Source organism: Oncorhynchus nerka, linkage group LG11 (assembly GCF_034236695.1).
Source record: "Oncorhynchus nerka isolate Pitt River linkage group LG11, Oner_Uvic_2.0, whole genome shotgun sequence".
NCBI lineage: Eukaryota > Metazoa > Chordata > Actinopteri > Salmoniformes > Salmonidae > Oncorhynchus > Oncorhynchus nerka.
The window spans coordinates 43,718,709-43,733,181 of NC_088406.1; the positions used below are offsets into that span (position 1 = coordinate 43,718,709).

The 14,473-nt window shown below is 44.8% G+C and overlaps 1 protein-coding gene across 3 annotated transcripts; it reads left to right on the forward strand.

Annotated features, from left to right (window-relative positions):
* The first annotated feature begins 505 nt into the window (after positions 1 to 505).
* Positions 506 to 14,253, forward strand: LOC115136929 (coiled-coil domain-containing protein 9-like). 3 transcript variants are annotated; one of them, XM_029672848.2, is made up of 14 exons: positions 507 to 625; positions 1,128 to 1,221; positions 1,594 to 1,698; positions 2,090 to 2,251; positions 3,414 to 3,797; positions 4,134 to 4,217; positions 4,339 to 4,506; positions 4,737 to 4,921; positions 5,912 to 5,970; positions 6,825 to 6,930; positions 7,025 to 7,139; positions 7,419 to 7,938; positions 8,771 to 8,875; positions 12,616 to 14,253. In XM_029672848.2, exons 2-14 carry the CDS (start codon positions 1,219 to 1,221, stop codon positions 12,618 to 12,620), a joined length of 2,001 nt encoding a protein of 666 aa, XP_029528708.1. In that variant the 5' UTR covers positions 507 to 625; positions 1,128 to 1,218; the 3' UTR covers positions 12,621 to 14,253. The 3 variants fall into 3 exon arrangements, with proteins under 3 accessions (XP_029528705.2, XP_029528706.2, XP_029528708.1); XM_029672845.2 differs by lacking the exons at positions 8,771 to 8,875; positions 12,616 to 14,253 and adding an exon at positions 8,392 to 8,764 and having other exon boundaries at positions 506 to 625; XM_029672846.2 differs by lacking the exons at positions 8,771 to 8,875; positions 12,616 to 14,253 and adding an exon at positions 8,392 to 8,764 and having other exon boundaries at positions 506 to 619.
* The last annotated feature ends 220 nt before the right edge of the window (positions 14,254 to 14,473 follow it).

Consider the following 14,473-nt stretch of genomic DNA (forward strand, 5'->3'; position numbering starts at 1 on the left):
TGATATGGACAGTTATGGTGCAGAAATGGCAGGAGCAGTGGAATAGAGATACCAAGGGCAGGCATTTATTTCAAGTACAGAGGAAAGTCGGGAGGGGAGGACGAAAGGAAGGGACTGAAGAAAGGAAGACATTTTTTTTACAAGATTAAGGGTGGGACACAGCTGGTTGAATAAGACCTTAAATGTGATAGGAAAGCATCCAACAAGAAAGTGTGATCATTGCCAGGAAACAGAGACAGTGGAGCATGTACTGCTCCAGTGAGGGTGGGCAGTATCCGAGGGAAAGAGAGAGGCTGAGATCTAGTTTGAGGGAGAAGGGGATACAGGAAATTAGTTTGAAGAGTATATTGAGTAGAGCGTCATTAGATATAGTCTGAAATATTTTGTTATTTTTTTTAAGAGCAACGGGGCTGCCAGGTAGGATTTAGTTTCCCCCTGTCACTAGCCCACACTCCAGTACAGTAGGTGGCGGTAATGCACCATAACGTTGGATGCCAACCGCTGATAAAACCCACCGAAGAAGAAGAAGACGAAGGAAATGAATATCGGGACACATTGTCGCGGAGCTGGAATTGATACATTGTATTGAGCACACTGTCTGTAATCACAACGCACTTTGGTAAAGGTAATCTAGTTCGAATATATTGTGATACTTTGTAACTTTACCCCAACCTCGTAAACAATGTTGCATATTTTAATGCAGTTACTTCCAACAGGGGGCTACGACTCCTTACGGATAGCGTAGACATGGTCCGGTGTGGTGCGCTTCAAGTGTCAATAAAGAGAACTTTTAAAACCAATGTTATTTACTTATTTAATTTGTAAAGGTAGGCTAATGTGTAAGTCATTTGCTATAACGTGATTTGCGTGTCATACTAAACTACTTTCTAGGTTATGTGCTTTCACTAATACCCTTAAGAAGGCTTTCTCACAGAACGCAGCTGGACTCGTGAAGGAAGTTTGAATTAACTTAGGCTACAACACCTTCGCTTTATGTAGGCTAATTAATTATCCATAGCCTGGCCAATTCCATGCTGGTACTCCGTTCATGCTGCAAATATGGCTGTTTCACATTTGTGGATCTCTTTCTCCAGTGGTTATTGTGTAATGTGTGTACAACCTTCCAGGCTGAATTTCTCAGACTTAAAAAAAAACCACATCATCTGGAAGAAGCAGGATTTCAGTCCACCACCTGCGCATAAGGACAGGCTAGAAGCCATGGTGAGCTTCTGAAATGCAATTAAATATGATGTGTTGTAATTTTGCAGATTGACTAGTTTAGGCTGATATATTACTTTAGTCTTACTTCAGACATTGCTAAAATCATACATACTAGCTTCTCTGAGAGTGTGATTATGCAAACCAAACCATAATGGGAATCAAGCGTGCTGATACTAGTATCACAGTTGGTTAACCGTGACATGCAGTACTAAAGCAATTGTACACAAGAGGGTGTGTTTAAATTACTTCTTCTTTTTTTGCACGCTGTGCTGCAGTCATAGGTATGAGGTGGACCTGAGTACCATAGATCAGTTTTGAACAACCCTGTTGTAGAATCTTATTCTAAATGCATGTACACCTTACATTTCTCAGTCTACAGTGGTGGATCTCAAGACAAAGGAGGAGAAGGATGCAGAGCTTGACAGACGGATCGAGGCTCTGCGCAAGAAGAATGAAGCTCTGGTCCGGAGGTACCAGGTGAGCTCCCAAAGGATCCGATTTATAGTTCTGGTGTAGCAGCATCTGGGTGGCTCAGTTGGTAGAGCATGGCACTTGCAATGTCAGGACCGTGGGCCCGATTTCCCCGTTGGGGCCACCCATACGAGTGTGTATGCATGCCCTATAAGTTGCTTTGGATAAAAAGTGTCTGCTAAATAGTATAACCTATTGTATTATATTATTAGCTTATATCACACAGCTAAATTGCGTAGCCACGTTTTCAAATAGCTTCCTGACTGTCTGGATATTCAAATGATGGTCATCGGTCACTTTTCTGTTGACTCTCCCAGAATGAATGCATGATTTATCAGGTTAGGGTGAGACACTGATGAGACTATCAGCCAACCTTTATTTTGTTATTTTTCTACAGGAAATAGAAGAGGACAAAAAGAAGGCGGAGCAGGAGGGTATTGCCGTGAAGACGCACCCACCCAGGAAGGGCCGCCCTCACGATGTTCCGCCAGAGGGAGACCGGTGGAGGACAGAGAAAGAGAGCTTCACTGTCACCGTAGACCTCTCCAAACCTGCAGGGGTGAGATCAGGATGAGGGCTCTGTCTCAGCACATACTGTAGTACCAGGCTATATCAGACCAAGCTGACTAATGACCAAATCAGTCATGTTCATTAGGCACAAAAATTAGATATGGACTAGTTACTACCTGAACTTGTCCAATAAGAACACACAATTTCCATTTGAAAACTATTTATTAAGTTTGTGCCAACTGAACAAACATGATGTAAGAAGACCAAAAACATGACAGTGTCCACACTTAAACACTTGGCCTCGAGATAACCTCCTGAGCTCTGAAAGATGGCCTCTACCAGAACAAGTCTTATAGATGGGCGCCTGCAAAAGTCTATTTGCCCGCTCACATCCAATTTCCTGTCAGTCAAATCATACATTTCCCCCTGCTCTGGCAGCTTGATGAGATTAGGGATGCCTAATGGAGGACATTGACATGAGGTGGACCTGAGAGGGCCATATATCTTACAGCAGCTGGGTGAAGTTATGCTAGCTGAGTCTGGTACACCTGACACAGAACAGGGAAGTGATGACGTACACCATGAACAGAGAGATGTTTTGTAAATGCGTCATGTGTCTGCCCATATTAGGAAACCACTCATGGAAATCGTGTATCTGGTTCCAACTTTATAACCCTGCTTCGGCTTGATGATTATAAATCTATGTTCAGGTGGGTAAAAGTTACATAATTAAATTCTGCATAGGTGGAGGTGAATGCAAATCCCTGGCTATGGTTTTGTCCCAAATGGCACCCTATTCCCTTCATAGTGCACTACTTTTGACCAGAGCCTATGGGGGAATAGGGTGCCGTTTGGGTAGTGCCCTGTATTACTACCTGAAGTGGATGCTCTCAAGCCATTCCTGCTCTTGAAGGTAATTCCAGTACGTGCCACCTCCTATCAGACAGCATGTTTTTTTTAATCAGCCCCCGTGGAGAGACGGGCTGGAGTGCATTTTAATCAAAGCCTGTTGAGATCATGTCCGGACCCAGATGGCCCCTACATCTGTGATCCACCCCACTCTTCACATAGTAAAGGTCACTCATTCAGACAAGAAGGGACTTGTTTAGGGTGCTGTGGTATTGCCCTAAATGTACGTATGTATGCCATGGTTTTTCCGGTCTCTCAGTGGGATAAAGAGGACCTAATCAAAACGTACGTTCTCCCTGCAGGAGAAACGGGTGGTCAATGACTGGAAACAAGGGCCACCGCGGGACTCTGAGGAGGGAGACGACCCCAGACACCAAGGTGAAAGCCCCCCGCGGAGGGCTTTGCCCGGGCGGCTCAGCAGGGGTGGACAAAGACAGGGAGGGTCACGGCAGGAGAGGAGAGAGCAACGCCCTGACAGATCCCTAACAGACTCACGCCAGTCCCATGACAGACCACCAAGAGAGGGGAGACCACCAAGAGAGCAGAGACAACCAAGAGAGGACAGGGGTTCAAGCATGGAGGGGCCAGGTGAGGGCCCCGGCCGCAGTGAACGTGCCCCACGCGGAGGAAGAAGAGGAAGGGGAGAAGGAGGAGGACCACCACACAGTAGTGACAGGAAGTCTAAGGTCTGTGAGCAAAACCATGTCAGCACTAACAAGCGAGGCAATGTTGCTGTAGATGTGCCAGGTTGAATAGTTTCAATAGCCTCAGAGGTTTTACCAGTGGTATAGTCTCCATAATGAAGGTTCGACCTTTTGGTTGTACAGCATATCTTTGTGATGATGATGTAGGTTACTTTGCAATGACATGAGTAACGGGGAAGATGAGTACATACTATAGGAATGGGAGAAAAATACCAGATTTAGCTAAAATGAAATGTGAAATGAAGAGAATTGGGATGGCGTATCACTTCTCTCTTTATTCTTCCTAAAATAGTGTGCCTCTGTTGTGCCTCTCTGTAGGAGTGGGAGGAGAAAAGGAGGCAGAACATTGAGACGATGAATGAGGAGATGGAGAAGATTGCAGAGTATGAAAGAGGACAAAGGGTATGTACAGGATGCCATTTTGTAAAAATCCGATTACAATCGGATTATTTGGTGACAGTTCAGCGTTGAAGACGTGAAATAGATGGAGTGTAAGGTTGCTGTCTTTGGAATCCTTCTGCAGCCTGCCGAGGGAGACAAGCCCATCCGTAACTTCCTGGATGACCCGCGGCGCTCCGGCCCAGTCCCGGACATGGACCGCAAGGAGGGCAGCCGCCGACACATTCGAAACTGGGGCGGCGTAGACTTTGACAACGTGAAGACGAGATCTGAGCTGGAGAAGGAGTGGACAGTGAGTGCTCTGTTCTGTTTTGTGGAAGGCATGATCGTTCAAATGTTCTGTGTGGTTTGTCTTTTGGTTGAAACGATTCCTTTATTGAAAATTAGAACAATGTTTGATTTATCGTTTATCATTTCTTTCCTTTCTCTCCTCTACATCGTTATTAATTCCCTTATCTCTTAAATCATGTTATCAATCGTGTTACTTTCCTTTCTCCTTATCTCTCTCTCTCTCTCCAACAGAGTCGGAGACCAGGAGGCCCTAAGGGCTCCATGGATATGACCATGTCTATGACGGGCAGGGAGCGTGCCGAGTACCTCCGCTGGAAGAAGGAGCGTGAGGAGATTGACGAGGAGCGCCTGGCCAGGCACAGGAACGCCACGGGCCAGTGGAGACGGGAATGGGACTCCCAGAAGACTGACGGCTTGTGAGTGACTGACTGGAGGAGGACCACTGACACACTGATCACACCTCGCTCACAAATATCCTCGGAGACCGCCATGGCTTTATTCACAAAAATACCACAACAGCAGGCATTCAGTGAACCAAACCAGGCAGTGCATACTGAATCCCCAAGATGACAAAACCGTTCCAAAATATGAATTTACCAGATGCCACACTTTATGTTTTAGATGTTGTGTTCAATTTACTAGAAGAAAAAGAAACGCACACCTATTTAGGCGAGGTGCTGGCTAGCGGAGTAGAAAACTTGAAAATAAAAGAGAGCCGCACACTCTAAGAGCTCAGATGCAAAAATGTAATTACCAACGTTTCGACAGCCAAGCTGTCTTCATCAGGGTATTTACTGAACATCCTGAGATGCGGCCCAGAAAGAGAACCACAAGAGAACATATCTAAATAATAGTGGATTAACATGAACCACATTCAACATCCTCTCTTTCGTTCGTTCTTTCGCTGTAAGAGCGTGGAGGCAGTGTGAGATTAGGAGGTCCATACAGGTGCATGTTGGGGAGGCTTGGCTGGGGGCAGGGTTTTGAGTTTATTTGTATTTTGACAGGGACCGTGCACATTTTAATCAACGTTTCAGTGCCGGGTTTTAGCCAGCTGGCTAATTTTCAAACTCAGTCCCTGGGCAGGTTATTAAAAACGATTTCAATAATAACAGATCAACAATGAGCTGTGAGCACATGTAGAGTAACACGTAGCAGACAGAGCAATAGCACAAAAAGCAACAAAACAAAGTGTTTCCACACCTCACAAGCTACAAACCGATAACATGGAAAGCGGCGATACACCGCTAGGGATTATGTTCACAAGTCGGATTGTCCTTTAGCCATGTCTTTGTTTCTTGTGACTGTTCAATAGTCGTGGGGGTGGTGGCAGGGAGGGGTTGACAGGTCCTGTGGTGATGCAGTGTGACAGGGTGAGGAGGTCTGACCCTGTGGTGCTTTCACAGGTTCAAGGAGGACCCAGCTGTGGCTGTGGAGGGCATGCTGCCAGCCCAGGGATGCAGAGGCAAGTCCCCCCCCCAGACTCTGATGACAAGGCGTTGTTGGTTGCCACTGTTACAGACAAGGATGGCAGACTTAACTCAACTCTTTCTCCCTCTCTATCCCAAACAATCGCATTCACCCATTTACAGCAGTGCTTACACTCAAACAGATCTTCTGCTAAGTATCATAGTCACTACAAACCTTTCCATTAGACACAGCACACTCTCATTGATGCTTTGGGAAAGGGATACCTAGTCAGCTGCATTTAACCCCTCAGGTGGCTGCCTTAATCGACACCACATTATCGGCGTCCGGGAAACAGTAGGTTAACTACCTTTCTCAGGGACAGAACGCCAGATTTTTACCTTATCACCTCTGGGATTCGGTCCAGCAACCTTTTGGTTTTTGGTCCAACTCTCCTACCCGCCAGGCTACCTGCCGTCCCTGGAGCAACACTCTAATTTTAAGAACACTTTCATCTGAGCCACGTTAACATGGTGTATTGTCTGTGTATGGTGATGTTGTGGTTGCCCTGTGTGTAGTGATGTGAGTGACATCACTCTGTGTGTGTCCTCCCCACAGCCAGGAGGAGTGGCTCCCGCCCACAGCCTCATGGCGGGGCCTCAGGTTAGCCAATGGCATGGGACTGAATTTGTGTGTGTTCAGTGTGTCTCACATCCCCCCCTGTATTCTGCTGTGTGAGAGCCCTATGGGTCCTGGTCAAAAGTAGTTCACTATAAAGGGATTATGATGCCTTAAGAGCAGCACTGCTGTGTCAGTACTGGGGCTGCCATTCATTCGTTTTCAAAGTCCTGTTCTTCCACCCCAACCCCTCTAATTTGAACTGTCCTCCTCCCTCATCCTTCACTTCCACAGACGATGTGAAGGGGCCTCCGAAGGCGCCCACGTTCGGAGACTTCCTGGGGCAGGGTAGAGGACCCAGGGAGGGGGGGAAGGGACGAGGACCGAGACAGAGCTACAGGTACAGCTCCTCCTCTTCTAAGGCTTTAGAACAACATCTGTGTTGTTTTCTGCTTTCGTTCCTCACCATTCCAATGACCGGATCTCTTTGACAGCATGCACGATAACCGCTGGGAAAAGGAGGAGGAGAAAGAGAAGGAAGACAAACCCAAGAAGGAGGAGAAGACTCAGAAGGAGGAACGGAAACCCAAATCTCCCTCATCACAAAAGGTATGTCGTCTCCCACCACCATGCACTGGGATCTGTGTTTTGGCACATTATATATAATCTAATAAATGCCATTTAGCAGACACTTATCCAAACCGGCTTAGTCATGCTTGTATACATTTTGCGTATGGTTGGCCCCGGGCAACGAATCCATCACATTGGCGGTACAAGAACCATGCTCTACCAGCCAGACAGGACAATGTATACCAGTGTTGTTTTTGAACATGATCTCTTTCCATGAACCACGTTAACAGGTGACTTGCCTGCTTCTTTCCCTCTTAGATGGAGAAGAGTGGTGATGCAGATGAGGATGAGTGGGAGGATGCCAGCGACGAAGAGGACGAAGATGCGGAAGGTGATGACGACTCCGAGGAAGACGATGAGGGGGAGGAGGAAGGGAAAGACGTGCAGTCCACAAAGAAAGCACCTCGCCCAGAAACCACTGCATTGAAACCCGCCGCCACCTCACCCCTTCCCTCCACTCCCCCCTCCGCAACCAGTCCCAAAGACAAGCGCACCCCAAGGCCCAAAGTCTACATCCCCTCCCCACAGGAGGCTCAGAACTCCCCCGATGGCCTCAAGCCCCTCAGTCCCTTTTCTCCCCCGGACGGCCACCAACCAGTCAGAGACTGGGGGGAGGAGATGGAGATGCAGTCACCCCGGAGCAGTATGGGGGAAAGCCCCCCAAAACCCCCCAGCACTGATGAGGGCCCTGCCCAGGTTAAGGTCCAAGAAGACAGCTGCAACTCCAGCCCCAGCCCAACCCCCAGTCCCAACGAGAAGGAGAGGGACAAACGAACAGGTACAGATATTTACATACTGGTTTGACCGTTGTATTATATTGCAAGATCGTATCATACATTTGGCATACTGTTGAATGTGCTTCTATTTTATATCAGGATAAACCAGCAAAGTTGATCATAGGTTTCTTCATCCACACTCATATCTCCCCCCTCTATCGTTCTTTATATAATTCTCAGTTGTGGTCACTGCTGCACCACCAGAGGAGACTCTGATCCAGGAAAAAACTCCTTTACCGTTTAAAAAATCTCAATATCAAATCATTTCTAGGTAACAATTAAGTACCTTACTGTGATCGTTTTCAATTAAAATGGCTAGCTTCTTAGCAAAGAGCAATTTCTCAAACAAGAATTTAGCTAGGACTGTCTGGCAGTGGTCTGAGTGGGGAGGGGAAAACTAGCTGTTATTAGTAGAAAGGTTTGGAACTTTCTTGTTGGTCTATTATCAAATTTAGCGCCTGGTGATGTCATCAGGAAGGCAAAAACTCCTTCCTACCACACCAGGCTGAAATTTCAGGCGGCCTTTTCAAGCGGCTCTTGCACGAAAAGGGCAGTATCGTCATTTTCAACATTTCACAGCATTATTCCAACCTCATAGTGTGGAAATGTGTGTGTGTGTGTATATATATATAAGAATTTCACATTTTTGACTGCACTGTGCTTTTAATACTACAAGATCCTGTGAGGCTAAATTACACACAGAATAAAAATTCAGGCAAAGCAGTATTGTTGCTTATGGTCATCTGACGTTTTATTTTTATGACTACCTGAAGGTTGTGGTAAAAATGGAATGATGTCTGACTCGTTCTTCCTTCCCTGAACCATCTGACCCAGATGAGGCCCCTGCCGCCGCTCCTATCCTGGAGGCTGACCAGGGCCTGTCTGAGCCGGCCACAGCCCCAGAGAAGGCCCCAGACACCTCAGAGCAGCCATCTTCAGGTGCGGTTCACATCAATGACTTTGAGACTGGGTTTCTCTATGAAGTCTCTGACTCCCACCAAGCACTAACCACAAAACACAAACCAACCTACTTCCCTCTCTTAGCCTCCTTTTTTATATGTGTTTCTTAATTCGCCGTCCACTGCTCTCCTGTGTTCACTGCTCTCCTGTGTTCACTGCTCTCCTGTGTTCACTGCTCTCCTGTGTTCACTGCTCTCCTGTGTTCACTGCTCTCCTGTGTTCACTGCTCTCCTGTGTTCACTGCTCTCCTGTGTTCACTGCTCTCCTGTGTTCACTGCTCTCCTGTGTTCACTGCTCTCCTGTGTTCACTGCTCTCCTGTGTTCACTGCTCTCCTGTGTTCACTGCTCTCCTGTGTTCACTGCTCTCCTGTGTTCACTGCTCTCCTGTGTTCACTGCTCTCCTGTGTTCACTGCTCTCCTGTGTTCACTGCTCTCCTGTGTGTCCTCTCCAGCTGTCTGTCTAAAGTTGGCTGGCATGACCCCACAACCAACGTCTATTGGGTACGGTCAAGGCTTGTCTGTCGCTCACTGCATCACTCTGCATCCTCAAACTCCTCCGCCTTGCCATTTCCTCCTGGGGAACTGAATGTACTAACCTCCGCCCTCTTCACGATGGCTACAACACCTCACTGTGTGAACCCCTGCCGTTTTACCCCTTGAACACTTTCCTTTGGGTTCTCCTTCTCATTTCCTTGTTTTACGGGTTAATGCATTTACTATACATGCTGCGCTTCCTGTCCCCAACCTCAAATGAGCAAAATCGCATATATTTTCTGTTTTTCATGGGTTTGTTAATCGCATGACTGACACATGGATGATTAGTGGCTTGAGAAGATTACGAATCAAATTAGCTCTTCCATTAATTTCTCCTCGTCATGCTGTCTGCTTCTTAAATTGATGTCTGTTTGGCTAAGACTTATCACTAGGCCTGAAATGGAATGATGCAAATTGTGCTAACCAGAACCAGACACTCATTGGATGATAACAGAACATGTTTAAACGGCGCATTACTCATTTGAAACCACCAAACAAACATGTGTGTTTTATTGCCCTGTGTTTATGTATTTTGTCTCAATGTCATCACAATGCATAATTTAGCCTTTCCCGTAGTCTCCACTTTGACATGCCTAGGAAGGTTGAATAGCACCTCTCTGTAAAGCTCTTCAACGACAAACACAAACATTTACATTACATTTACATTTACATTTAAGTCATTTAGCAGACGCTCTTATCCAGAGCGACTTACAAATTGGTGCGTTCACCTTAAGACATCCAGTGGAACAGCCACTTTACAATAGTGCATCTAAATCTTTTAAGGGGGGGGGGGTGAGAAGGATTACTTTATCCTATCCTAGGTATTCCTGAAAGAGGTGGGGTTTCAGGTGTCTCCGGAAGGTGGTGATTGACTCCGCTGTCCTGGCGTCGTGAGGGAGTTTGTTCCACCATTGACACAAACGATTCCCATGTTTCTCACTTATTTGCTACATCCATTTTTGGATGTCTAAATTAATGATGTACAGTATACTCATTTGATTCTCGAAGAATATAACTCAAATGCCTCATGAACTTAGTTCAACTGTCGTACTAAAACCCCAAATATAAGCTTGTTAAAACTATCCTCTTGATATCATGGCTGGTCAGTCTTTGCATCCATAGCTGTCTATGAATTTGAGAGTGGTTACATTTCTCCAGGCCCCTCCCTTAGCTTTATTCCCAAACAGAAGCAGGGTGACCACTTTGTTATTGTTTCAATTAAGGATTCTAGCTTTAATGTTTTCAGAAACCATTTTATTGCTTTCTCATGAGCTTAGTTTAAAAAAAATATATATATATATGGAATAGTACATTATAAAATGTGGCTAATTAGCACAGTGTAAAATGCACTCTAAATAATTTTTTAACGATGTGTAGGATAATGTGCATTCATTGCGCTCCCTTTGTCTCGGAGGGCAGAGTGCTAAGAATTAGCACTGACATGCCTTTTTAGAAGAGGATCATTTATTTATGACTCAAGCTTTTTACATCAGTCGAGTTTGTCTGTAACAGCCCAGATGGTATATTTTTGGGTTACACAGAACAAATTATTGAGCATTTCTGTGGTTGCTACAATGCACTGCACTTTGACAAAGCAGCTTAAATGCCCATTAAATCAACATTATGAAGGTGGGATTGTATGACTAGATTTTTGTAGATGTTTAGTTGTGAGTACTAAATGTAGAATCCATCCCCCAACCCTTATGAGTGTTCTGTTGTAGACCGATTGCTTCAACGTGGATTTATGTTTTTTTTTTGTGTGTGTGAATTTGACCTCTTTTTCTCACCAATTTCGTGGTATCCAATTGTTTAGTAGCTACTATCTTGTCTCACAACTCCTGTACGGGCTCGGGAGAGACTAAGGTTGAAAGTCATGCGTCCTCCGATACACAACCCAACCAAGCCGCACTGCTTCTTAACACAGCGCGCATCCAACCCGGAAGCCAGCCGCTTCAATGTGTCGGAGGAAACACCGTGCACCTGGCAACCTTAGTTAGCTCGCATTGCGCCCGGCCCGCCACAGGAGTCGCTGGTGCGTGATGAGACAAGGACATCCCTACCGGCCAAGCCCTCCCTAACCCGGACGACGCTAGGCCAATTGTGCGTCGCCCCACGGACCTTCCGGTCGCGGCCGGTTACGACAGAGCCTGGGCGCGAACCCAGAGTCTCTGATGGCACAGCTGGCGCTGCAGTACAGCGCCACCCGGGAGGCCCGGATTTATGTTTTTGTAGGTTATTGCACCTTTCTGACGCCATAACTTCACATATGACGTGATTGACAGCTGTATCTCGGTATCATAACATGATACCGTTACGACTGTTTTTCTTATTGAAGCCCTGGCAGTGAAAACTCCCATAGTCTGTAGAAGGTTCTTCTGAGTAGATAAATGTTTCCTTGTTGTCTGGTCCTTGTCATCATTATTAGGCGTCTCCTTACAACCTGGTAAGTGTGTTTCTCTGGTGGTAATCACCACAGCTAATGGCTGGGGTGCATCCCAAACGGCGTCCTTTTCCCTTGATGGTGCAATACTCTTTATAGGGCTCTGTTCACAAGTAGCGTACTATAAAGGGAATAGGGTGCCATTTGGGACTCGACCGGTGTGTCTATGCTTTGGCTGAATGAAGACGCTCACTACACCAAATCCGATTAGTCTAGTGAGAGTGGAGATCGGTGAAGTACGGGAACAAGAGGCACAATTAATGTTGAAAGGCTTTTATGAGGAAATTAGCCGCGGTCTAACCGACATGAGGGTGTGGATGTAATGGAAACCCTTTTGAACTCTGAGCCTGATTGAATAAAACCGCCTCTCCAAGTTCTTTGATGTTTATGAGACTAATATTGGTCCATGAGAGGACTGTTACCCAATCCCACATTGAATAGGCAATCAAATTATAATTTCAAAAAAGGCCTATTTGGCTGAGGACACATACTGTCAATGGTGAGTAGCTTGGGTTACGTTCATTTAAGCATATTGCATATATCGTAGTACTATAATATCAAGTATGAGCATAATATAAATGTTTGGACAACCATTGGTACTTATTTATCCTGCTGAGAGCTAACACCAGTCTGGGGCCATACCATGCTGTCCCATGCATGTGGTGCTGTGTTGGAGACACAGAGGGCAGATTAATCCAGTTTGCAGCACAGTGACACCCCCCCCTTCTCTGTTCTCTATCAACAGGCTGAGATCTGCTCTAGGAAACTGACTTTTCAGTACTAGCAGTTCACAGATGAGGGGAGAAAAGAATGACAAGAGGAAAGGTAACTGGGCCTCGCGCACCATGACTGGAGCAGCCATCACAGACAACCTGGAGGGATGTGGTTGGGCAGCAGGCCTCCAAACCGCTCCCTCTCCTTAACAATCAGACCACGTAAGTTCTGTTCTGTTTGACTAGGAGCAGCACCTTGCATAGAACAGTGATACATACTGCCGTTCATTTGAGCCACGATGGTAAATGGCTTGGGTTTTATAGCAGCCAATCAGGATGTAACTGTGATGTCAAGTCAACAAAGCCCTGACTTGTTTTTACGTTTTTTTTAGTTCTTTTTTTTGTGTTATTTGTTTTTGTGTGATTAACAAATCAAACTATTACATTTCGCAAAGACTGAAAAATATTAAATTCTCTTACCTCAATTTTTCTACCTTTAGCATTTTTTTAAACCACCTCATTTGGAAGGTCAAAGAGACTTGGCCCCTTCAACATAGCTAAACTGGTAGTGTCCCAAATGTCATGATCTCTATATAATGCACTTCTTTTGTCCTATGGGCCATGGTCAATAGTAGTGCACTATAAAGGCGATAGGGTGCCATTTGCAACGCAAACCCTCTCTTTGTGAAGTGTGCATGGATAAGGATTGGCTTAAAATGTAATACTTTTCAGTTGTATTTTGTCATGAAACTGATAATGTGAACAAATATAAGCCATGGCATTGAAAAATGTACATTCTGTCTCCTGATAATGTAACAAAGTTGGTTTACATTTTGGACCCCAAGAGGAGAATAGTTCAATGTTATTTTTAAGTGGGGTACACTGTACTTAAATACAGGCATCATGTGATCCTGGCAATTATGTTTGTTGATAACCATGACAATCCAAAGCTTTCCTTTAATTTTTTATTTACAATAGATCGCTAGTGGTGTTTCTAGTTTTAATCAAGGGGCATAAGAACATGTAGCTCAACAGACCAAGATTTTGGTTAGATTTGTAATATTGTTGGCTTTTTTTAGCCTACTCTTAGTCATAAACTCTGGCTCACCTATAATGAACAGGAGCACAGATATTGAGCTATGCTTTAATTTGATTTCTCAAAGTAATGAGGTGAGATAAGAAGTCAAGAACCCAAGGAAATGCAGTATGTAGCCTATAGTATTTTGAGAACAACAAAACATTCCAATGTTTTGTGTGGGGGAAAGGCATCTATTTTTGTCATTTGCATTAGTATATCCTCGTTTTCCGTTTCTGATGACTTAGTGATTGTATTATAAGCATCGAATTTACCTGCAATTTCTTCGTTTGAATATAAAACTGCGTTATTTGGGTTTGTTTTTGGAGTGGAATGTAACTGGCCTATCTAAACTAGCTTGACCCGAAATCGAATATTTTTTTTCTTCTGTTCATCAGTTGATAAACATTATTTTTTTTAAATTCCAAGATATTGACACTTCAATCAAGAAGGATATTACAATTGATAGCTTTTTGATTTGTAAGGAAACTCATTGTTTCATATGCAACTGTCAAATGTTCAACATGAAATGTATTCTGTTTTATTTTGCTTCTTAGTTTTCATATCAAATAAATGTATGGTGTTCCGGTCTCAATTATGTTTCTCGTGATTTACAATAAGTGCAACTTCAAACAGCAGACTGATATATTTTACGTCTCTTGTGCCTATTTGTAGGGATTGATGTTTTTGCCAGTCGCACAAAGTGAATGGAGTGTCCAAGCTTTTAGTGAATGATTTTGCTCGAGAGAATATTTTTTTGTGATGCTTTTATAGCTATTTCACCATCCACGATTTATTTATTTTTTAGATCAACC